Genomic DNA, 23,519 nt, shown 5'->3' with positions numbered 1-23,519 from the left:
GAGCTGGTAGGAACGTTGGGTTGCTCGGTCAATGGCCAGGGTCAACGGCGGCGTGGTGTATTCCGCAAATATGCCCGACTGTGAGGGCGGGCACAAGTCGGCGTGAGTAGGTTAAACGTTGAGTTTTATAAGGGCACCACCGGGTGACCAGCCCCTCCCCACCCAGCCCCACCCCTCCCACCTCCCACCCAGCCCCACCCTCCCCACCCAGCCCCTCCCGACCCTCCCCTCCCCACCCAGCCCCACACCTCCCATTTTTGGATGCACGACGGACGGCCGGACACAATAATCCCCTGTGGGCTGGTGTAACCAGGAGGTTCTTACCAGTATAACAGACCACTGCCTGGATTTGAACATTGGATGTCAGTGGTGCTGGCTGAGAGCCACCTAGCCAAATAAATACATCAATTGCCACCCCTTTGCTAATTTACTACTAGATGAAGGCCTCCCTCCACTTGTCGTTTATTTGCGTTTCAATACTTCACCTCGCTGGTCAGCGTGGATTGGTGATCGGGTCGCGTGGTCGAGGCCAGTTCAGATATCACATGCCAGCGATGTTAGCCATCGGCCCAGAATAGAATTCAGGTCAGAACCACTGCGCATCCGCCCCCTCCCCACTAACGAGATGAGTCACTGCCCATTAACAATAATTTTTTTGAGGATCCTAAAAATGTAAAGTGTAACCAATGCATCTTTAAGAGAGCGTTTTGTGTGTGGGAGGAACCCAGGGAGTACATACCACACACACGCACACACAAGGGGCGAGGCTCAGGCGTACGCCAGCAGGCCCCGCGGTGGCGAGAGCGGTGGCGGTGAGAGCCAACGGTCACTCGTCCTCTGCCTTCGTCACTTCCCGACTAGACCATTGCAAACGCTTCACTAATTTTCAGAGAGGGGCCACTTTTCCCGATAAGACACCATCAGTGTGAGGGCCGCCACACATTTGAAACCATTGGGGCTTGACAGCAGCACGTTGATGGGGGTGTTGTCACATGTTGTGTATCGTCGGGAGCCGCACTAAAGGCCACCAGTGGGCCTGCAGGCCTTGCAATGAAGAACACCGGTCTATGGCCTGCCCAAATCCCTGGTCTCCAAATGCCGGATGCTCCAAAATGCCGCTGCCAGCCGCCCCACCCAAAACTGTAAATGACACCGCGGTCTCCCACACAATCCCATCGCTCCACTGCCTCCCAATTCAATTCCAGATCAATTTCAAGATCGCAATAGCTGTCATCGTGATCCCACACGGACAAGCCCATGCCTACCTCTCCCCTCTTATCTCACTCTACTCCTCTCCACACACTCTCCTACCTCTCCCCTCTCATCTCTATTCCCCTCCACACACACGCCTACCTCTCCCCTCTCACCTCATCTCACTCTACTCCACTCCACGCACTCCCCTACCTCTCTCATCTCATCTCACTTCACTCCCCTCCATGCACTCTCCTACCTCTCCCCTCTCATCTCTATTCCCCTCCACACACTATCCTACCTCTCCCCTCTCATCTCATCTCACTCTACTCCCCTCCACGCACTCTCCGACCTCTGCCCTCTCATCTCTATTCCCCTCCACGCACTCTCCTACCTCTCCCCTCTCATCTCACTCCCCTCCATGCACTCTCCTACCTCTCCCCTCTCATCTATATTCCTCTCCACGCACTCTCCTACCTCTCCCCTCTCATCTCACTCCCCTCCATGCACTCTCCTACCTCTCCCCTCTCATCTATATTCCCCTCCATGCACTCTCCTACCTCTCCCCTCTCATCTCACTCCCCTCCATGCACTCTCCTACCTCTCCCCTCTCATCTCTATTCCCCTCCACGCACTCTCTTAACCCTCCCCTCTCATCTCACTCTACTACCCTCTACGCACTCATGCAAAAATGGATTTCTATCGAAGGCCCCACCCAGTCAACCTTCGCTCAGTGGGAGTTCAGTCAATCTCGTTTACTGCCCCCATCGTCTGGAATTGCCTTCCCCTCAGCTGACCGTGCTGTGGACCCTCGCACCCGTTACAGTTCAGGCTCAAGACAATCCTCGTCTACCTATGCTAATGACCAACTGCCCCTCTCTCCAATAAATGTCCATTCAACATGTAGGCTTTTGCAACCGATATCATCCATAATACAGGTTTCTGTATATCTGAAGGCTGTATGAATACACATTTGATTTGATCCTCTCGAGGCAAATGCATGCTCATGAGAGACGCTGTAGAGGAGGCCTGGGACCGCTCCAGATATTTGCGACTGTTGTTGGTCTTGAGCCGGAATCGAACTCAGTTTGGGGAGTTCGTAGCGTAGCGTGATAGCCACTGCTCCACACGCAAGCACGTACACACCCAAACAAAGACAAAGATCCCCCGCATAGCCTTAACAGATTTTTGGCGCAAGTGCTGTTAGCGAGCACCTATGAAGGCCAGAAACGGCACACGAGGGGGTGGGTGGTCAGAACCAAGCCTGGCCGTTTTTGTCTCCCCAGCAGGGATGTTTACACACTGCACCAGGCACTCATTTGAGGCCGAGTCGACCTAGAGGAGGCCCAGGACTGGTTCAGATAATCGTCACCGGTGTTGGCCGTGAGCGGGAATAAAACTCATGTAACCGAGTTCGTAGCGCAGCGCGCTAACCGCTGCACTCCCGCTCGCCACACACACATGCATGCGCACACACACGCGCACGTACACACTACCGCTCCTCCCAGACACACACACACTACCGGTCCGCTCACACACACACGCGCACGCTTACATGAGCGCGCTGTAGCCCTGTCCGACGCTGATGCAGCACGCGACGCCCTCCTGATTCTCGCGGTCCTCGCCCAGGAACTTGCACACGATGTTGCCGCCCATGCTGAAGCCCACGACGACGAGCTTCGTGTTTGGGTAGAGCTTCCGCACGCGCCGAACCATGGCGCCGTACTCCCACGTGCAGCCTGAACGCAACACAAAGACAAAGACCCGCACACCCGCCGCTTAGCCACGCAGACTACAGAATAACCGGAACCCGCATTGCCCTACGGGCAAGTGCGCACGACGGAATCGACAACGCGGGGACAGCCGTCCCGCTCGGACGCATGCGACGCCCCGAGCAGGGATCGCGGGGGGTCTTGGATCATCAGCCTCATCAGGGGCCTGCTTCGCACCCTCAGATGAGAAGACACCGACTGAAGACGATTGTCCTCGGCTGATAGGGGACTGCCGAAGATGAAGACAATCATTACACGGCAACCTTTACTCAATTGGGATTATAAGCAGCAGCAGCAGCAGCAATAAACACCCCATACTGCCAAGACTTGGCTGGATCCTGCTGACAAACAGTCATGAGACTCGGCGAGTCTTTCCTGGGTAAAAGATTGAAAACTCATTTCTGTAGAAATGTTTTGTGTGTTTGGTTTGTTGTCCTTCACCCGCACCTCCGATTAACACTGTTGGCTACATACGGTGCGAAAGAAGTTGAACGTACATACAAACAAGCATAATAATTATTATTATGGCGAAAATCTTATATATAAATGTAATTTTTTTGTCTGTCTGTCTGTTTGTCTGTCTGTGTGTGTTCACGCGCTTGCGAGGGATTTGGCTCTCAAACGGTGGGGTTTATGTAAAAAAGAAATTAGCCAGGTACCACGCCGTAAGACCCGCGGTTGGCAAGCGCCATTCCTTTTTCACGTCCGTCACCTTTAAATTAGTTAAATTACGCGCGCTCGGCCATACCAACTCACGCACTTTAGGTGGGGGGGGGGGTACCATGTATAGCGCTTAGATAGTATTGTAGCACGGCCGGGGGGATGGTGCGGGGTGTAGCAGCCCAGCCCCCAGCCTGCCGGCTGGGCAATCTAGGCAAGTCCGGGGGCTCTGCACGGGACTAGGCCTCACCACGCCACTCTGTCAGGCTCGTGGTTTGTGCTATACAGTCGATATATACTGCTATAGAGTCAGCATGTACTACTGTTGTGATAGCACGTACCACCAGTAGATTCAGAGCGACCTTTTACGTGAAACTCGGAAAGCTAAAAAAGGCACTCTGTGTTTCAAGGTACCTCGTGCTCACATAATGGCGTGCAAGGTCTACGAGCGACCATTAAAGGGCTTAACGGTTCCTTAAATGAGATGAGAGACTGCCGTTGTTGCGGGCAGACGACAGCACCTGCGGCCTCTGGGCTCGCTGATGCAGCCAAAATTAAACAGAAGACTCACGGGGACGACTGACTGGGCTGGGATAAGTGGCAATCCAAGGGAGCTCAGAAGGACTTCTGTGCCGTCCCCTTCGACACGCACACATTCTGAACAATCGTGAATGCCTGTAACATTATTTGTTTAATCTGTGTATTTAATTGCAATTTACATCACATGCTGGGCAGCGGTGGCGATGCACGTCGCCTGTAATCGAGCACTGTTGGAGGCAGCAGCAAGGGTTGGTGGATCACTACACAGACATTGTCAAACTCCCTCCCCGTGGGCATTGAAGAGGTGCCACTCCCGGCTCGCCAGGGCAATGCGGTACTGAGAAAAGTGCGGACTAATATCATGCATTCATTAATCACCCCCCTCCCCTCTGCCACATCGCTGAAGATGGGCTCACGTGATGCCATCACATCAACCCCTCTATTTAAGGAACGAAACAGGAGGATTCCTCCACAAATCTAGGTGTCGCCTGATGACGCCAGTTATAATTACTCGCGAAACGTCGTACTCAGATTGTAAATGTTGTGGCTTTGCTCGGGTTCAACAACACTTTCATATATTTACGCGTTCTAACCCAAAAAAACCTGTATTACGGATGATATTGGTCGCTAAAGCCAAACCAATTTAATTTTTCCCTTCCGTACGGGATAGTCTCTTGCCCCCGCGTATGTGTGGCTTTTCTCTGAGCGCTTCTGGTTTTCTCTCGCATGAACAAACCCGTTAATTAAGCAGAGCTTGCGAAATTGCTGGTGCCGGCTCATCGCCCGGCTGTTGCTTTCTCACTTGTCTGTGGTTCCTCATGAACGACGAGTCGTTCCCAATATCTCCATATATATAAAAGGCAAAGTTGTGAATATGTGTGTCTGTTCAAAATGTTTAGCGTGCTTCCCGACATGCAAACTGGAAATTTGGCATGTGGGTACTTTCCAGACTGTACACCATGCAAACATTATAAAAATACACTTTTTTTGGGGGGGGGAGCTCAATAATGCATACATTTTTTGCACGGCAAGTGAGCTGTGACATCACATCTGTCATGTGACCCGCGCATGTGGAAGCGTAACGCATTGTAGTGTAGCGGGTAGCGCGCTGCGCTACAAACTCGGCGACCCGAGTTCGATTCCCGCTCACGGCCACCACCGGTGACGATCATTTCAACCGGTCCTACGCCTCTCCTAGGTCGACTCGGCCTCAAACAAATAACTGGTGTGTTGTGTGTGAACATCGCCATTGGGGAGACAAAGGCGGCCGGGCGTGGTGAATCCAAGTCCCGGGCGAGGCCGGGTAGTACAGCTAGTTTATAATAACTAGATGGGGAGGTCCCCGTTACCCTGTCCCAAGGATACTTGCAATACTGTTGTGTTTTTGTGTTGTTTGTTGTTGTAACGTTCTCACCTGCCCCTACTGGACATCTGTGAAAAAGAGCTTCATAGCTCATCGGATTCCTCCAGGATAAATAAACGTATGATTCTAATGTACGTCAGTTCAATGATGCCAAATTAACGACTGCAATGAAAAAATCGCGTTACCGCCATCTGCTTTGATCCACATTGCTCACTGTAGCTTTTGGGCTGTGCAGAATGTATTACTCAATTAACGGGGGGAACGATCCCAATAGTTTTGCATACTGTAAAACATACAAAAAACAAGACACAGCATTATAAAATCACTAAATATTATTGTACAATGATTAACAAATTACAATTTAAACAGGGTTAGGATTTATTTGTAAAACTGTGAAATAATGGGATTAAATCCCCCATGTGATTGATAATGGTTTCTCTTTCCGTGTGCCGGAAACATAGGGGGTATACATTTTGGAGGCGAGGACCGTGTGACACACACACACACACGCAAGCGCGCATTAAACTAACTAACTTTCATATACAGATATCAAGAGGACTGCAGAGCGTGGGCAACTATTGGCTGCTGCCGCCCACCTGACCCACGGTTCTTCAGCGATTGCGAGGGACAGCGCGCACGACCCGACGACGACGATGACGCTACGCAAAACTGAACATCAAAACAATATTCAGCGGGAGTCAATCCCTCTATACGCCTTCAGCTGGACATCAATTGCCAGCTCGCATGTGTGTATATATGTTTCTCTTCGAGGGCTTCTGTAATATTTGCGAAGGTGCTGAGCCTTCACAGCCTTGACGCTGGACAAACACGGCAGTCTGGTCACGCCTGCAGCTGCGCGTTCGTACACGTGGGAGGGAAGGCGGGCGGGTGCCGTTGGGTGTTGGGTTGCGACGGGAGGGATTTTTGTGGCCGGTGGGATAGCTCACCAGCCGGCTCGCCGCACTGGGCGAGGCGGCGCGTTCCAAACGCCGCGGTGGCTCCCCAGCCGCTTCCTGCCCCCAGCACGTTCCAGGGCAGTGCGTGTTGTGAGCGCGTGATGTGTGCGCGCGTGTTGGGGGGGGGGGCGGCAGGAGGAGGCTCGTGAAGGACGCCGCCGGGCAGTTAAAGGCAGTCGCCCTCCCGCAACAACGGAGGGCAGAGGAGCGACGCTCACAACAACGAGCGGAGGCGCTGGGCGGCTAAAATGCAGCAAGTTGGCACACTAGGCGGCACAGCTGGTACATTTGTCAGTCAGTCGACCCATGGCACCTGGACCTCCTGTCAGCAAGCCTTCAGCACGTCACGTGACCTCAAAGTGCACCTGGCTTGGCACAGGTGCCGTGGTGACGTCACTCCCACTTAGTGGCGAATGGCGACTTGTTATAGCAAGCGTAGCGGTTAGCGCACCGTACTACGAACCCGGCAAGCGGGTTTCGATTCCCACTCACAGCAATCACCTGTGACGATTATCTGAACCGGTCCTGGGCCTCCCCTAGGTCAACTCAGCCTCAAATGAGTACCTGGTGTGGTGTGTAAACATTGCCATGAGGAAAGGCAGCCGGGCATGGTGATGGCCACCCACCCCCTCTCGTGTGCCATACCGGCCTTCATTAGGTACTTGCTAACAACACTTGCCCCAACAGCCTGTTAAGGCTATACAGGGGATCTTTGTATTTGGGTGTGTGCGTATTGCGTAACGGGATGCGATGGTGGGGAAATATTATCGTGCGGGGGCTGAGTCGCGCTACGCGTATCACCGCGACAATTAAAATGGAACAAAAACAACCCAATTATTATCATGAAGTGACTTGTTTATAATAAAAGCATACGAATACTGTATAGAGATCTTTTGTGAATTCGCTGCTGGGTGACGGCCTCTTCCCTACAGTGTCGGTCATGGAGGTTACTTGACCATACTTCACCACGGTGGTCAGCGGTGTGGGGGTGTGTGAAGAGGGGGGGGGGCCCATTCAGATATCGCTAATTTGGTGGTAGGGCTTCCAAGAACAACTTACATTCAACGTGCATACGGAGTTGCAAGCGATCGATTCTTATACACACGCGCACACACGATTCGATAGACATATCGTGAGCAAGGGAACGGATGCTACTGCGACAACCTAACCAAGCCAGTCGCTCGCCCACGAAGTTATTCCTTTGGACTCTTTCGTTTTTTTCGGTAAAGTCACGTAGGTAAAAAAATAATAAATAAAAAAATAATCAATGAAAATAACTCTATTAAATCACGACGATTCGGAGGCAGCACAAGTCTCCGTCTTCTTGTGTTGCCTCCGAAACGTTATTTTCATTTAATATTATTTTATTATTATTATTTTTACCTACGTGACTTTACCGAAAAAAACCTAAAAGTATGAATCCTTGCAGTCACGAAAGCTTCAAATCTAAAATTATTCCTTTGGACTTGCCGCCGGAGAAGAACCCACAGGGTCCAACCTACTCGCTGTTCCCAACCACTATCGGCACCGGTGCTGCTCTGCAGGATGACTATGACACACGCACGATAACCATGTCCCTGCATGATCCACCAACTCGGCTGATCAACTCGTCGACGCCAGCTGCAGCGATACGGGCGTTTGCACTACGAGAAATAAACGCTCACAAACGTTAAATGGCAGGTCGGATTGATCAGCGACCACGCCCAAGCTTAGAAAGGATTGAGTCATTTCCTCATGCAGGGGCAATGGAAATGCCTTGTGCTCAACGCAGAGTCACCGATGTTATTTATTTAACAACCGCATGGGCAGGAAGTCCGCGTTTAACAGAGAAAGAATGCAACTGCTTTTAAACTAACCATTCTGTACTGTTTTTGTACGGATGTAACGTATGACCGACCCATTTAAAATAGGTTCAATGCTCAATCGCGGCCTTATTTATTCTGAATGGAATGTGCGATTCCACCGTCGTTCCTAAGTTCACGCCGCTGCGTAGGTTTGGGCCATCGTGCCAAGCAGGTGTTCCGACGCGCTTGCACGATGTCCGACGTTTCGCTCTCCGTGCCGGGAGCTTCTTCAGGTAGTGTCTCGCGTTGTCTTAACGGGGCTATTTTTTTAAATTTCCCCGTTGAACTTCGATAAGTTCAGCCACCGTTACTACGACAACCGACCACGTAAATGGCACGCGCTTGAGTCGCGGTGGAATTTAAACACGGCCTTCACTATAGTTGCACTGGCACGCGAGCCGACACACCCACCCTCCCGCCCTTAAACTTTCCAACGACAGGCAGCAGCAGGTCGTGACGACCTTCGCGTTAAGGTCACAACGACCGTCACAGAGAGCCCGGGGGGGGATGTCCCCCTCGAGTAAAGTGAGACGAACCGAGGGAGACCACCAAGTGGGCAGTGCCTTACGCCGACATTTAAAAAAAAACTTTATTTGACCAGGTAAGGGCCACCGAGCTATACAGCTCTTTTTCAGAAAGTGACCTGCCCACAAATGATAGCTCAACGAAAGTGGCTTATCATCATGTGGACATTTACAGCCGCCAAATACTCCCAACACGCATGTCGCTTCTAAACGTGGAGGGGAAAAAGCGGAGGACCCGGGGAAAAATCCACGCGACCACGGGGAGAACATGCAAACTACAGTGGTCAGGATTGAACCCACAACTTCCCGTATACTAGGCAAGGTAGTTAACATCTCGCCACTGAGACACCCGTTTCTAATGAGCCGCTCCGCGCTGACCAGCCCCGACTGAACGTGTGTGAAAAAGAGCTTTGTAGCTCATCGGATTCTTCTCGTCTAAATAAAAAAAACTCTGATTCGGGGGCACCGCGCCTTTGTCAACAACGCCGGCACCGCCCGTTGCCTAGCGCCTGAATCAGGGCCCTCGATTGCGATTCCCTCGCCTGACAACCGTTGTGCGTGTGTGCGTGTGTGCGTGTGTGCGTGCGTGTCTACTCGCACGCACACACGCACGCACACAAAGACCTCCTCATGTGTAGCCCACACAGGCTGTCGGGGGAGAATGCTGTTAGCGAGTCTGTGAAGGTTGGCACAGCGAGTGAGCGGGTGGGGTGTGGCCAGCACCACTCCCAGCCACTTTTGTTCTCCTAAGTGATGATGTTTTTCACATATTTGAGGCCGAGTGAATCTAGGCGATGACCGGATGAGATAATCACCACCGATGTTGATCGTGAGCAGGTAATGAACTCGAGTCGTTCATTGCGCAGCATGCTAACCACTACAGCTCTACTCCCCATCCACACCCACATACACCTAGAAAGGCAAAGACTACCGCCCGTATAGCCTCAAAAGACTGTTGAGGCTAGTGCTTAGCAATTAGCACCTATGAAGGCCCACGTGGCACACAAAGGGGTGGGTAGCCGGCACCACGCCCGGCCGCCTTTGTCTCCAAAGTGTCGATATTTACGTATTGCACCAGGTACTCATTTGAGGCCGAGTAGATCTAGGGGAGGCCCAGGACAGGTTAAAAAATAATTGTCACTGGTGTTGGTGGCCACGAGCGGGAATTCAACCCAGGTCGCCAGTTTAAAAGCGCAGTGCGCTAACCACTACACAATGCTCACACATGACACACGCACACACCATGTGACAAACTGCCATCCTCACCGTAGGTGAACATTCGCGGTGCGGTGAGCTTGATGCTGGCCAGGGCTCCCAGGTGGTTGAGGACCGCACAACGGTAGCCAGACCTCTGCGCGTGGTCCACAAACGTTCGGATGTACGTCTTCTCGCTGTGGTTCGCTATGCCCGGGCAGATCACCATCGTGAAGTCCTCTGTTGTGAGACATATCACAGAGGAGTGAGGAGTGGGATAGACCAGCGTGCACGTGTGTGTGTGTGTCCACTCGCTAAGAGCACTTGCCCCAACAGTCTGTCAAAGGCTATATGGGGGATCTTTGTCTTTGTGATAAATGGGAAGATGAGAGTAGCTGGGTGGATGGATGGCTAAGTGGCTCGCTCAGAGGTCAGAAAGCTGAGCCGGTCTTGCAGAGGGCCTGGGTTTCAGCCGCCTGTGTTTAAATCGGATTCTCATGTGTAATGGAGTTGATCGTCTCAGCCCAGTCACACCAACAATAACTGCACAAAAAACGATTAAATTTAATGTTTTTTTGCGTGCATAATTTGGCACCAATTCTAACTTTGTGATTAACATTTTTCAGTTTGCCCGACACGAGACGTTTATTTGCGGTGGAGCGTGTGGGAAATGGCTCTGTAGTATCACCTTCCCCGGGGTCGTTATACAAACATGAGAGTTCCAAATTGGCATTTCGTCCCAATAAATGAATGCCGAAAGCGCAGCTTTCAATTGTGATGAAAACAATCAAAAGAGAGAACTACAACAACCAGAGACACCGCGACAAATTGCCAATCCGACTGCTGCCAATTATCATTTCTAGCAGCGTGCCTTGCACCAAAGCATTCGCGTGACCCTATTTAAGCCGATTTAAACCAGACTCAATTTTTATGTGCCCAACAGAAGCCTCTTCTTTTGCAAGCGATCGACGTTTCAGCCCCACGATTTTGTTTTGTCGAGAGAGTGATCTTTCCATAAGAGGTATTTTGGGTTACATCACGTAAATATAAATGTGTCGTTAAACCCGCCACCGCCCGACACAGCCAGCTAGTATGGTTTGTCACGTAAACAAAATGTGGCAATTCGTTACTAGTACAGCACACCAGTGTGTTGTAAAGAAAACCCACAACATTTACAATTTGAGTATGACGTTTTACCAGTAATTGCATCTAGCATCATCAGGCGGATACCCAAATCTGGCTGTCGCCTGAAAGCCTACGTGTTAAAACTGACAGTGATCTTTACCTGCGTTCACACCTTCCGCGAGCACCAGGCCGAGGGGTTGCTGATGACTTGGCCAGGGGGAAACTAAATAGACCATAAATACCCCAAAAATTTACATCCAACTTAATAAGGTGCACAAGAGACTGGTCGGGGTGGAGCGGTGGTGAAGTGGTTCGCGCATCGCGCCGTGAATGTGACGAGACTCGAGTTTGACTCCCGACCATGGCCAAACATCACAGGGCATCTCCTACTTGACTGACTCGCACTCACCGGTGTGGTGAAGTATGGTCACGACCCCTGCAGTCACTCGAGGTCAGTACATTCAACACAATGTAACAAAAAAAACTGAATCGTGACAATTTATTGAATAAGATAAAATAACGCCCCCCCCCACAACTGACACAGACAGGGTTTCATCCAGCCGTGGATTGAATAGAGGCTGGTAATGATTATTATTATTTGTTATTATCGAACGTGAGAATGGTGATTCCACGTAAAAGAATAAACAATTAAGTCAGACTAAACAGCGAGTTTGGGGAACTCAGCATTGTGCTGCGAGCGTTTCTAAAGACGAGCGCATCGGCAAAGATTTACCGAGCTCTCAATCCACTTTAATCAAGCGAGAGGAGCCATTACCCATTAACGGGAATTAAATCAGTTCCTGCGGCCAACGTTAGTATGGGAAAAGGTTTCCCCCCAATTCAATACATTTCACTCGGTACTGGGCAAGAGCTGCGTTTTAAACGAACAACAACAACAACAATGCCACGACGCTGCCTGTAAGGCAATAGCAGCAGCAGGAGGAAGAGACCGCTTGGCTTGAACATCTCTCGTCGCCATTGTGCTGTCAGCGTTGCGTCACGAGATCAAGAATCTACTGGGAACTCTCGCGCAGCAGTACGACCCTGAGCAGTCGTAGAGAACGGCCCGCAAAAGCGGACACCACAGAGCTACCCTCTGAGCTCCCTTTAAAGTGACATCTGGTCAGGGACATAACTTTTCCACCCACACTGCCCCCGAGCGTAATGTTTGTCGTGTGACGGTCCAACCTATATATTTGTTTAACATTCTCGAGAGCTGGAATTTAGAAAATTACGTGCAGAACCAAATTTAATTATGGGTTTTTTTTGTGCGGTTATTGCTGAATGGGCAAAGACCATCAAATCGCTGCATTTGGGAACCCGGTTTAATCTACCACGGGCGGCTGAAACCTGGATTCAAGCCCATGTCTGTGAGCTCTGAGCCACCCGGCAACCTCACCATGAACATCCGAGTCTGAGCATTCGCTGATCTAACGAAATTACCCATTTAGCTTAGCAAAAAATTGCAAAGCAAAATGTATCGGCGAATACGAAACATCTAAAAGACAATTCAAACAATGCACCTCCTTGAAATCACTTTAAACGAAAAACTATTTGCCCAGGGGCCAGGCGAGAGCGGACAGGCGAGTGTCGAGTGACGCACGCGACTGGCGCAATGAGGTGACACGTCGTTGTTGAGAGATAAACCGGGGACAGAGGTTGTGCAAGTCCAGCCTCCCCTCCTTATTCACGAACTTGCCATCCGCGATTTTGGCTATTCGCGAATCGCATCTGGAAGTCTACACAACTGCGTCAAGAGAGAGAGAAAGTGATGATGAGAGAGAAAGTGATGATGAGAGAGAAAGTGATGATGAGAGAGAAAGTGATGATGAGAGAGAAAGTGATGATGAGGTAATATCATTATCCACAACATTTGCTATAAACGAGCGTTTCCAGACCGTATCCCTCGCAAATAATGAGGGAATACTGTACATATTTCTAGATTTGAAGCTTTCGTGACTGCAAGGATCCATACTCTTAGGTTTTTTTTCGGCAAAGTCACGTAGGTTAAAAAAGAAAACAAGCAAATTAAATCACGACGTTTCGGAGGCAACACAAGGACGGAGGGGCTTGTGTTGCCTCCAAAACGTCGTGATTTAATTTATTTGTTTTCTTTTTTAACCTTCATGACTTTACCGAAAAAAACAAAGAATACTGTACATGTCAATACAATGCTGGATGAGAGCTTCCTCACACCGTACAGGTGAGGGTTTTTTTATTATTAAACCCGGAAAAATCCAAATACACGCGGGACAGGACGTCGCTGCGGTATGTTCGATTCTATCTCCCGGCGCGGCAGTTGAAACGACGGGGGCCGAGATTCTTGCGCCCCCCCCCCCCCACGCCATCCCACCCACCTCTGCTCTACTTGGCAGCTGAAATGATCACACCAAAGAGAGTCGATTGAAAGGTCGCGCGCTGGTGGGGTAAAGCGTGGATACTCCCAGCTCTTGCACGACGTTTGGCCAGCGTGAAAGAGTAGGCCGCAAGATACCCTCACAAGAGGAGGGGGTCGGCAACCAAAATAACAAGAAGAGCCATTTTTTTTCTAATTGCATCCGAGTACGAGACGGTGGCCGCCCTTCATAAATAACGTCACGAAGCGGTCCTCGAAGAGCTGAACGCGGCTCCGGAGCCGCAGGAGGCCGAGAGCCTCTCGAGAGCTCCCTGTAGCAGAGCCCCTTCCACCAGCAGTGGCACGAGCAAGACATTTCAGGGCTGCAGGATTTGGCTGTTGCATGCGGGGGGTGGGGAGACACAGCGTACGTTCCGACTCTCGCGCTCACCTCCGGTGGAGTGGGGAGCCAGCGCCTCGAAGAGGTCGAAGGTGGAGGACGACCCGTCGGGCATGAGCACCGTCTTGCGGAGGCCGTGCGGCTGCGGGCAGCTCACGCGGCCCATCTTCCCGTACAGCACGGTCTGCACGTGCCCGCTCTTGCCCCAAAGCAGCGGAGGCACATACCTGCTCGTGCACGCACACACAAAGACAAAGATCCCCCCCCGTATAGCTTTATCAAACTGTCGGGGCGAGTGCTGTTTGCGAGTAGCACCTATGGAGGCCGGCACGGCACACGAGGGGGTGGGCGGCCAGCACCACACCCTCCTGAGTGGCAATGTTTTTATATGCTGCACCAGGTACTCATTTGAGGCTGATTTGACCGAGAGGAAGCCCAGGACCAGTTCAGATAATCGTCACTAGTGTTGGCTGGGCAGTCACAGGACAGACACCTGGGCCTGTCCTGTGACTTCCTTCCAGCAAGCCTACCACACTTTGTGATAGCCTCAAAGTGCACGTAGCCTGGCACAAGCGCTGTGGCGATTTCACCGCTACTTGGTGGTGCACGGTGGCAGTCGTTGTTTAACAGTCCAGTGGCATCCAGTGCCGTGAATCATCATCATCATGGCCAAGGACACTCTTCGGTCAATTGAACATTACGTAAATATAATTAAAATAATAACGATTACAAACGCTTCTATCAAACCACTGCTGGAAGAAGGAGTCCCACACCGTGTCGGCTGCGGGTGTTAATTGGACCATACTTGACCACGCGGCTGTGGTGGGGTTACTCCGGTTCCACCATAAAAAAATACACTCCATCTCCATTGCTGAGCAATCCATTGCCAAGCAATGGGGATGGGGCATTGTTTTGGAACTCAATCAAAAACACAAGTTCTAGTTTATCCCTTATGCCTGAACAGACTTTCAACCTTGTCTCAATGGACTCGGAAATGAAAGGCCAGTGAACCGAGGATGCACCAAGCACACAACGGCGAGTCCTGTATTTTATTCCACACACAGCGGAGAGAGAGGGGGGGTGAACGTTTAACGGTCGGGCGATCTTTGATGAATTAAGTCGTCCATGTCTGCGAGCCGACGCTGTGTGCTGGCCAGGGGCGGGCGGAAAAGCGGACTACGCCCTTCTTTTATTTACGGCACGGAGGAGGAAAACAAGCGGACCACTTCCAGCCTTGGCAACAAGGGCGTAATCTCTCTCTTTCTCTCTCGGGTCGACCGTCCCCCCGGAACCGCACAACGTTAAATATTTAAAAACGCTCGCCAAATCCCTGTCTCTGTTGTTGGGTACGGAGCGCGACCGAATCGCCGCGCGCCCGGCCTTCTTCCTGGCTTTCCTGTGACCCGCAACAGCAGAAGCTCGCCGTGGTACCGACAAGGAAGCGGAGTCAAAAAGTAAATGTCATGTTTTGCAAGCTGTGGGGGGGGGGGGGTGGGGAAATATCGCACTTTTCAACGTGCGTTTGCCTTCGGAAGTATTTCATTTAATGTGTGATTGGCAATGTGGAAGCAGATGGGCAGCTGTCATGGAAAAACACGAAATATATTGGCCTATTTCCAACAGGTTGCTGCCAGGCCTAAACATGTTTGCATATTTTTGAAAATATTCATCTCAGCTCTGGTTTGTGTGGTTTGGGTGCCTCCCACTCCCATGGCGCCCCCCCCACCCACCGTTTTAGGGGACCAATATACAATTTGTCTGCTTCTCTATAGGGTGGGTCTGTAATAGCAAACACAGCTTTGTGCTGCAGCTTCGTTCACCCACTCTAGCCCACCAGTCCACCGGTAACTTGATTAATAATTATAACAAGTCTTTTGCCCGTCCAAGGATGGGTGTATTGCAGTAAATCTGAAACTTGCAAGAGAAAAGCAGACCACGACGTGATGTTCATTGGCATCCATTCGTGTGCAATTTGTAAGGGTGCGGTGACACAGACTTATTTAATTTAAAGGTTCTAATCCCTTGGTCATCATGATGTCCTTTTTACTTCGATGTCTCAACAGCGTGACACAGATCACGTGACGTGAGGGTTCTGCCTTTGTAGTGAGGGTTGTGAGTTGACGCCGAGGAGGGGGGAGGAGGCGCCTCGCCCCCCCCCATGTGGAGTGACGTCACCCGCTAATTATTATTAATGGCGGGGGGGGGGGGTGTCCATTTGGAGGACGTCACCTGTTCATGATTATTAATGAGGGGGGCTGGTCGACGTGGAGTTGCGTCACGCGCGGGACACACAGACATTCTTGGCTCATTATAGTAGCAAATTGCCAATTGTTGAGATTCAACAAAGGCCGTACATGGACGCAGAGAAACGGTGAACATTGTACGCGTGTACCTGTGTACATTACGCTTTGATTTTTAATTGGACTAGAAGACCTGCGCACATGCACATTTACACAACGTAGGGAGCGATGCGTTAATGCTCTCCCGTGGTTCGAATTGTCATTAAAGTTGTTCTCGTGAACACCCCGATACACTAGTTAACTTTCTTTCGGATCTGCAAGTGGTTTCTTAGAACGAGGTAACACGTGTATATCGCCCTTAGGGCATGGTCTGGAAGGTCAGGGAGAATCCCATGAATAGCCACATTTCCGAAATGATACAAAGCCGTAATGCGTTTTCTCAGCATGTTTACAGTGATCACAGCCGCAAAATAAAACCAATTCCCTTTCTCGTGAACGTCGTTTCAAGTCATGTTACATTGTCAGACCTGTCAATGTCTCCCATTGCCAATAACAAGGGGAAATTGCCAAGTTAATTGTGCTAATTGAATGCAATTTGGCTCTTTGTCATCATTACAGCCCAGCTACCGCCTCTAAATTGGGAATGCAATTCTCGGACAGAGCCCTGGGTCCAAGAGACCTGGCACAATGTAGTCTTTGGAATACGCATTGCAGGTTGTTTTGCGTGACCTTATACAAGACATTTAAGATCCTTTAGTCCTAGTCTCACACATTTTGAGATGAGTGAATGGCTCAGACTTTATTTCTATCAGCCGGTAAGGCCCGTAAGAAGTAGCTAGCCAGCTCTGTTACAAGGACGACCACGGTGAAAGGCTCATCGGCAGTGGGCGGCAGTTTGAGAACATCTGAAGGGTAGAGAATGTGCCAGAGGTCGCAACCGGGTACCCGATACCCGTACCCTACCCGATACCCGGCTACCCGTACCCAGCTGGGTACGGGTAGCCGTTTGCGACCCTGGTGCGGCCGGGTACGGGTACGGGTAAGGAATCAAAACCCGTTTGCGACCTCTGGAATGTGCCAACCAACAACAGAAAACACCAACATTATTTACAATAAATCTGAACTCTTTGTAGCTCCAATTTTTTTCCCCAAAATCCGGAGGGACAAGGCTTTTTATTTCTCTATTTTTATTTTACCAGGGAAGCCCCAACGAGCTAGCGCTCTTTTTTCAGAAGCGAACTGGCTATGACAAATGACAGCGCAAAGAAGCGGCCGATCACGTGCCAACGTATAGCTGCCAAATGCTCGAAACGCGTGATGTTGAGTCTAAATGCGGACGGAAAAACTGGAGGACCCAGAGAAAATCCCCAGGGAGAACTGGCAAACTCCAAATATACAGCAGGCATCAGGGTTGGGATCGAACCCACGACCTCCTGTATACCAGGCGAGGTTGTTAATATTGTGCCACAGTGGCTCCCTGCCTCTGGAACTCTATCGCCAAGTCATACCTGGAATGCTCTTGACAATAAAATCTTTAAAATAAAATGTAAAAACCTGTGAGTGAGCATGCTTCTAAGCAGGATTCATTAATCAATAGCTCAAGTTTTAATTGCATAGTCTACGTAAAAATAATTAAAATATATATATTTCTTTGTATCTTATTTCAGAAGGTGATGGGTCTGGCCCTGCAATTGCTTGCTCAAACACACCACTGTTAGCAAAAGAGCCTCCGGCAGAGGAAGCTTAAGTGGGACTCTCGAGAAGGTATTTGGCCTACTCTTCCACGCTGGCCAAAACGTCTTGGAATAGGTGGGACTACCCACATTTCACCCCACCACACACAACCAGCCTATCGACTCGCCACGTCGCACCCATTTGTACTGCCGGGCGGACACAGAGGCGGTGCGAAGGGGGAGTTGAGAAACTGGCACCCAATGTTTCAACTGCCGCGCCAGGAGGTGGGATCGAACCGGTGACCTCCGAACCGCACGGCCAACGTGTGAACCATTACCCCAGGGCAACGGTCGAAGAGTGAACGGCATTAAATGAGACGGCGCCACCATCTCGCCTAATGTGCCCAATTACGTAAGCCCTGGAGAGTATTGTTAAAGGACTTTCTCACACCGGGCTAATGGGTTTGAAACCCCCCCCCACCTAACCTCCCCCCAATTCCCCCCACCTAACTTCCCCCCTCCCACCACTGTGTGGGGACACGACCGCAAAAAAACATCGCAAGCCCATACGTGCATACATAACATCCTGGCTCTGACTGGCCGTACGGCAGCAGTCCGGGGCAAATTCCTGGTCGGCCGGTCCATTCCGAGGGCCGGTGAGCCAGTCTGTGTTTGGAAATTGCAAATGTGATCATGTGAGATTACTTTAAAATAATGCTTGCAAGAGAAAATATTTTTTAATGTATATAATTTTTTTAAGTTAAAATATGTTATTACTTCTAATGTGTAATGTTTCATTGCTTATTTATGCTCTCAGTTGGCATAAAGACCCATATTTGGCAGCCCCAAAAGATTCTTCCTCACCAGCCCCATTTGTTTTTTGGACCCAGACAAAATGGGCCGATGAGATCGCACGGCAATTTGGGGCCCCCGCTGTGTTTACAAATGCCCCGGCCGATTTTTTTTGCCCCGGTCCGTCACCGCATACATCCTGCGCGTACAGTTTGTACAGTACGACGATGCGGATTTTTCGTAAAAAAAAAAAACGCCGGCAGGCGTCACTCCGGCACACACCGCCGGGCAAAACCGGATTGGGAATTAGCGGGAGGTCGCGGCCCGTCGTCGCGTTCGGTCGATTGTGCGCATTCTCTCCAGTCGAGACTGAGGTGGCCGGAGAGCTGAGTATGTTTGTTAAGGTTGACGTACCGAAGGCTGCCTATGTGTGTGTGTGTGACAGCCTTGGTGCGTGTATGGATGTCGGGACAACTTTAATGGGGGGTAGTTGAAGTCACTTTGGCCGTGTCGCACAAGACGAAGAAGTGTGTGGCTCAAAAGGCTGAAGCTCGCATTCGAGCGCTGGGCCGCCACGGTTTGAGAGTTTGGCTTTGATACCAAACTTTGATCCGTTTCGTGATTAAATAACGTTCACAACAGAAGCAAGCTGATGGTCGCGGCCCAGTCACCGATGACTGCAGGCAAGGGAAACTCACGGATCAATGTGGGTTTCCAATCCGGGTGAGATCAGCGCAGGAAATTCAACAATTTTTATCCCATTGACAAGCCAAGGCGAGTCCTTTATGTGCCTAAAGCTGCCAAACTAAATGACGCGGAAGAAGCCTTTCGCGACATCGCCTTCCAATGACTTTCCGTGACACAAAGTGGTACACTACGAGCTGGGAGAGCTGCGATGTCGTTTTCTCACAACGTGACGCCGTTATATTTGCTAAGAATGGTGTTTATCAAGCGCCCGATAAGCTGTAAATCAGTCGTGACAGTGAGCGTCATCGCGAGTAATAAACTTGCAAAAACGACACGGAAGGAATGTAGGTGTTGTTTGCTTTAGGGTTAAGAAGGGGTGCTTTGCATTAACATACAAAAAACCAGTTACTGGTTTGACGCGCACAAGCGTGTAGCAATGAAAGGAAGTTTTACTTTAGCAAAAGAGAAATTTAGGTGGTTACCATGGTGGTGTAAGGGTTCACACACTGGACTTGCGATGCAGAAGTCACCGATTCGATTCCATCTCCCGGCGCGGCAGTTGAAACAATTGGCCGTGTTACTAAAAACACCACTCCACCACCGCCTTAATCCACCCATAAATCGTCATAAATTGGATCCACCACAGTTACGGTAGTCGACTGTCAGATCATGTGTGGTGAGATAAAGTGCGAATACCACCTCTTCTGTGACGACTGACCCAGTGTTGAAGAGTAGGCCAAAATCCTCTCGAGAGGGGGCTTAACAAGAGGTCCCTCGAGTGAAGGAGACCCTTCCTGTCAGGAGTGGTGTCAGCAAGCAATTGCATGGCTCCACCTTTACCTTTTAAATTTAAATGTACGACCCGAAGCAATCCACCGCCGGATGAAGATCTCGACCAGAGGTCGCAATCGGGTACCCAATACCCGTACCCTACCCGATACCCGGCTACCCGTACCCAGCCGGGTACGGGTACCAGTTTGCGACCCTGGTGCGGCCGGGTACGGGTACGGGTAGCCGCACGTGACTCACCCCAACCAATGAGTGAGAAGGCCGTGAGTCACTGGTGAGTAACCGTTTGTCACTCATTTCCCAACGTCTTGTCTCTTCTCACAATTCAAGTTCCTAGAATCAACCCACCCGCGCCTGCAACATGGCTTCATCCCAGAGGTCGCAATCGGGTACCCGATACCCGTACCCTACCCGATACCCGGCTACCCGTACCCAGCCGGGTATTGGGTAGGGTACGGGTAACCCGTACCCGGCTGGGTACGGGTACCCGTTTGCGACCTTGGTATGGCCGGGTACGGGTACGGGTAAGGAATCAAAACCCGTTTGCGACCTCTGATCTCGACCCATTGCCATATCGGTGAATTTGGAGTTAATGGAGCCTACTTCCCCATGCTGGTCAACCACGGGTTGGTGATGGTGCAGGGTGGGGGGGCCCCAGTAGTGGATCCGACATCGCTGGCCACCGACGTTAGCCGTGTCCGTAAATCGAACTCGGCGTCGTCGGGTTCGCGGCGCCTGGGGCGCTAACCGCCGCCCCGTCCGGGTGACGGTGCTGGAAATCAAATAACGTCACGTGAGCTGACGCTGCACCGAGAGAACGGACAAATAAAATCTGTGGCCGGTCATGGCAGGAAGGATGAGATACGTTTAAATGTTCCTGCTTGCAACTTCTAGATGGTATTTAAAAGCACGGCACGTCCTCTGCAAAATGCGAGGCTTTTGTTTCCAAGCACAGTGGCCGCGTTATCCACCCAGAATTGGTTTTCTTTGGAATCGGGCAATGGCTATTTTGTAAGTGTCTCACACGTAGGTAGGAAAGTGCTTGGAGGGGAGTAGAGTGAGATGAGAGGTAGGAGAGTGCGTGGAGGGGAGTTGAGTGAGATGAGAGGGGAGAGGTAGCAGACCCGTTGTGAGTCAAAAAATCCCTTCTCGATTTCCTGCGCTGCCATTAAGCTGTTTATTGGTTCAGTCCACCTGCAAACTTACATCCAGATCTAAAGCGACAGCTAATTCACAGCCAGATCTACGGTGACACAGCAGTGATGTGCTCTGCAAGGGCACAATCACCAAGGCGATGACAATTGACGGAAGGCTTTATAATGACGATTGATGGAACTACGGTGATAACGCTGGTGACCGATGACCATGACGACGAGAATAATGACGACTCGTGGATTTCCGAAGGTCAATAAATGACAACAAGCGATGGACACCGACTGGTAATCGTCCTTTTATCGATGATTGATGAAGATTAAGTGAGCGATGTCGGGGTGGGGAGGCTTAGTACACAAGATGTACATGGCAGGCACAAACATCGGCCTTTGTACCCTACTCCATAACGCTGACAAACGTGTGTCAACAAGTCGACATCTACACAGAAGCAATATAATTTAAACTGTAAATGAGCGATGAAACTCAATACATTCATCAATATCAGCATGTCTTAAAACAAGAAAATATTAGAACAGGCAACATTTCGGCCAATGGATCTTCATGGCACACAAAAGAAGGGATATTGCCTAAAACGTCGCCTATTTTATATCTTTTTCTGTTAAGGCCACACTGTGATAGTGACGAATGTGTTTAATTTCTTAAGAACTCCTTTTGATGTTTAGTTTCTTGTTCTTCCCCCGCACCTCTGATGAGCACGGTTAGCTACGAACGGTGCGAAAGAAGTTCAACGTTCGTGCATACATTGGGCAACCACTACCAACGCAGGAACAGAATTAGCAAATAACTTGTGTAAGTGAGCGCGGGTTAGAGCCGGAACCTCAAACAAGCGTAGAGGCACAGCGAGATGGGTATCACGAGTCTATGACGTGATGTAATGCTGCATATACAGCAGTCCATGTTTATATCTCACACACATTACCCAGACATGACTCAAGGGCATGCAGAGATGCGTGTTGCTCATTCAAGTTATTTTTATACAGACTCTCATCACAATTTCTACAGTGCAACAATTTTACATGAGCAGACTTTCAATTCATTTACTCGTTTATATGGTTGCAGAGTAGAGGGCCCGCAGGACCAAAATGCCAAGCGGTCGGCAACAAATGGCGCTGCCGGGGGTATAACGCGTAAAATTGAATACGCTTATTGAATTGAGCAAAGTTATTGTCGTTATTATAAGAACATGGGAAAAGAGACAATGGGATGGAATTCCAAAACGGAGCGAGAAATGTAGCAAGAAGTGTTGTGACCTGCAGTGTGGGGCGCCATGGTGGCGAGATGTTAACTACCTCGCCTGGTACAGAGATCATGGGTCCGATCCCGACCCTGAAGCCTTTACATATTTGGAGTTTGCATCTTCTCGCCGTGGTCAAGTGTTTTTTTCTCCAGGTCCTCCGGTTTTTCCCTCCACATTTAGAATCAACATGCATTTAGGGTATTGGGCTGCTATATTATTTCCGCGCGATAAGCCACTTCGTAGAGCTATAATTTGTGATAGGTCGCTTCTGAAGGAGAGCTACATAACTCAGTGGGCCTTATCTAGCAAAATAAAAAGTTTTAAAAAATAGCATAGTTTAAGCGGTGGTGGTGGTTGAACGCAGTGTGATGAACGAGACAAAACACTTGGTAAACCAAGTCCTCAGCACAGGTAAATATTCTATGGGTGCATCGCAACAGGGCGATTTGTTTGTATTAATTTAGGTGAGTCACAGCCAAAGCTTATCAGCCCCAGCTGCCTGCCAGCAGGAACATCGTCATTTGTAAACTCATTTACCCAGTCATGTGGTGCTACAGCAAACGGCATTTGACCCACAGTCATAAAATTGCAAGTTTAAAACCAGGTCTGTGATGTTGAGTGAACTCGTTATCCGTCCATTGTCGATAAACCAATAACCATCATCATTTGATCAAGAAGTGACGCTGTGATGTTGAAACCCAATTGTAAGTGTTGTGGGTTTACTCTCCAAAACAGCTTTGTGCTGAACGAGTAACGAATTGGCATGTTTTGTTTCCATGACAATCCTTACTAATTAACCTTACTAATTACTAACTGGCTGTGTCGGGTGGTGGCGGGTTTAACGACACATTTATATTTACGCGGTCTAACCCAAAAACCTCTATTATAGATATTGGTCGCGAAAATCTACGTGTTAAACCAACCAAACTGGGTTCCACGGTGGGCAGCATGAGGCAACAAGTGGGGTTAATTAACCCATCTGTAAGGGCCCTTTGAGTGCTATCCCCCTACTCGGCATGATGGG

At 50.1% G+C, this 23,519-nt stretch overlaps 1 protein-coding gene across 3 annotated transcripts in view; it reads right to left on the bottom strand.

Moving 5' to 3' along the window:
- ABHD2 (abhydrolase domain containing 2, acylglycerol lipase) overlaps window positions 1-23,519 on the bottom strand; it is a 40,721-nt gene that overhangs the window by 13,879 nt on the left and 3,323 nt on the right. For all 3 annotated transcript variants that reach the window (XM_078617230.1, XM_078617231.1, XM_078617232.1), the window contains 3 exons: window positions 13,956-14,131; window positions 10,117-10,284; window positions 2,747-2,930 (listed from right to left, as the gene is read on the bottom strand). In XM_078617230.1, coding sequence (XP_078473356.1) covers window positions 2,747-2,930; window positions 10,117-10,284; window positions 13,956-14,131 — 528 coding nt within the window. The remainder of the gene's footprint in view (window positions 1-2,746; window positions 2,931-10,116; window positions 10,285-13,955; window positions 14,132-23,519) is intronic.

This window comes from Lampetra planeri, chromosome 53 (assembly GCF_965212315.1).
Source record: "Lampetra planeri chromosome 53, kcLamPlan1.2.h2, whole genome shotgun sequence".
Taxonomy (NCBI): domain Eukaryota; kingdom Metazoa; phylum Chordata; class Hyperoartia; order Petromyzontiformes; family Petromyzontidae; genus Lampetra; species Lampetra planeri.
Note: the sequence above shows the minus strand (reverse complement) of the source record. Positions and strands in the feature narration are given on the sequence as shown.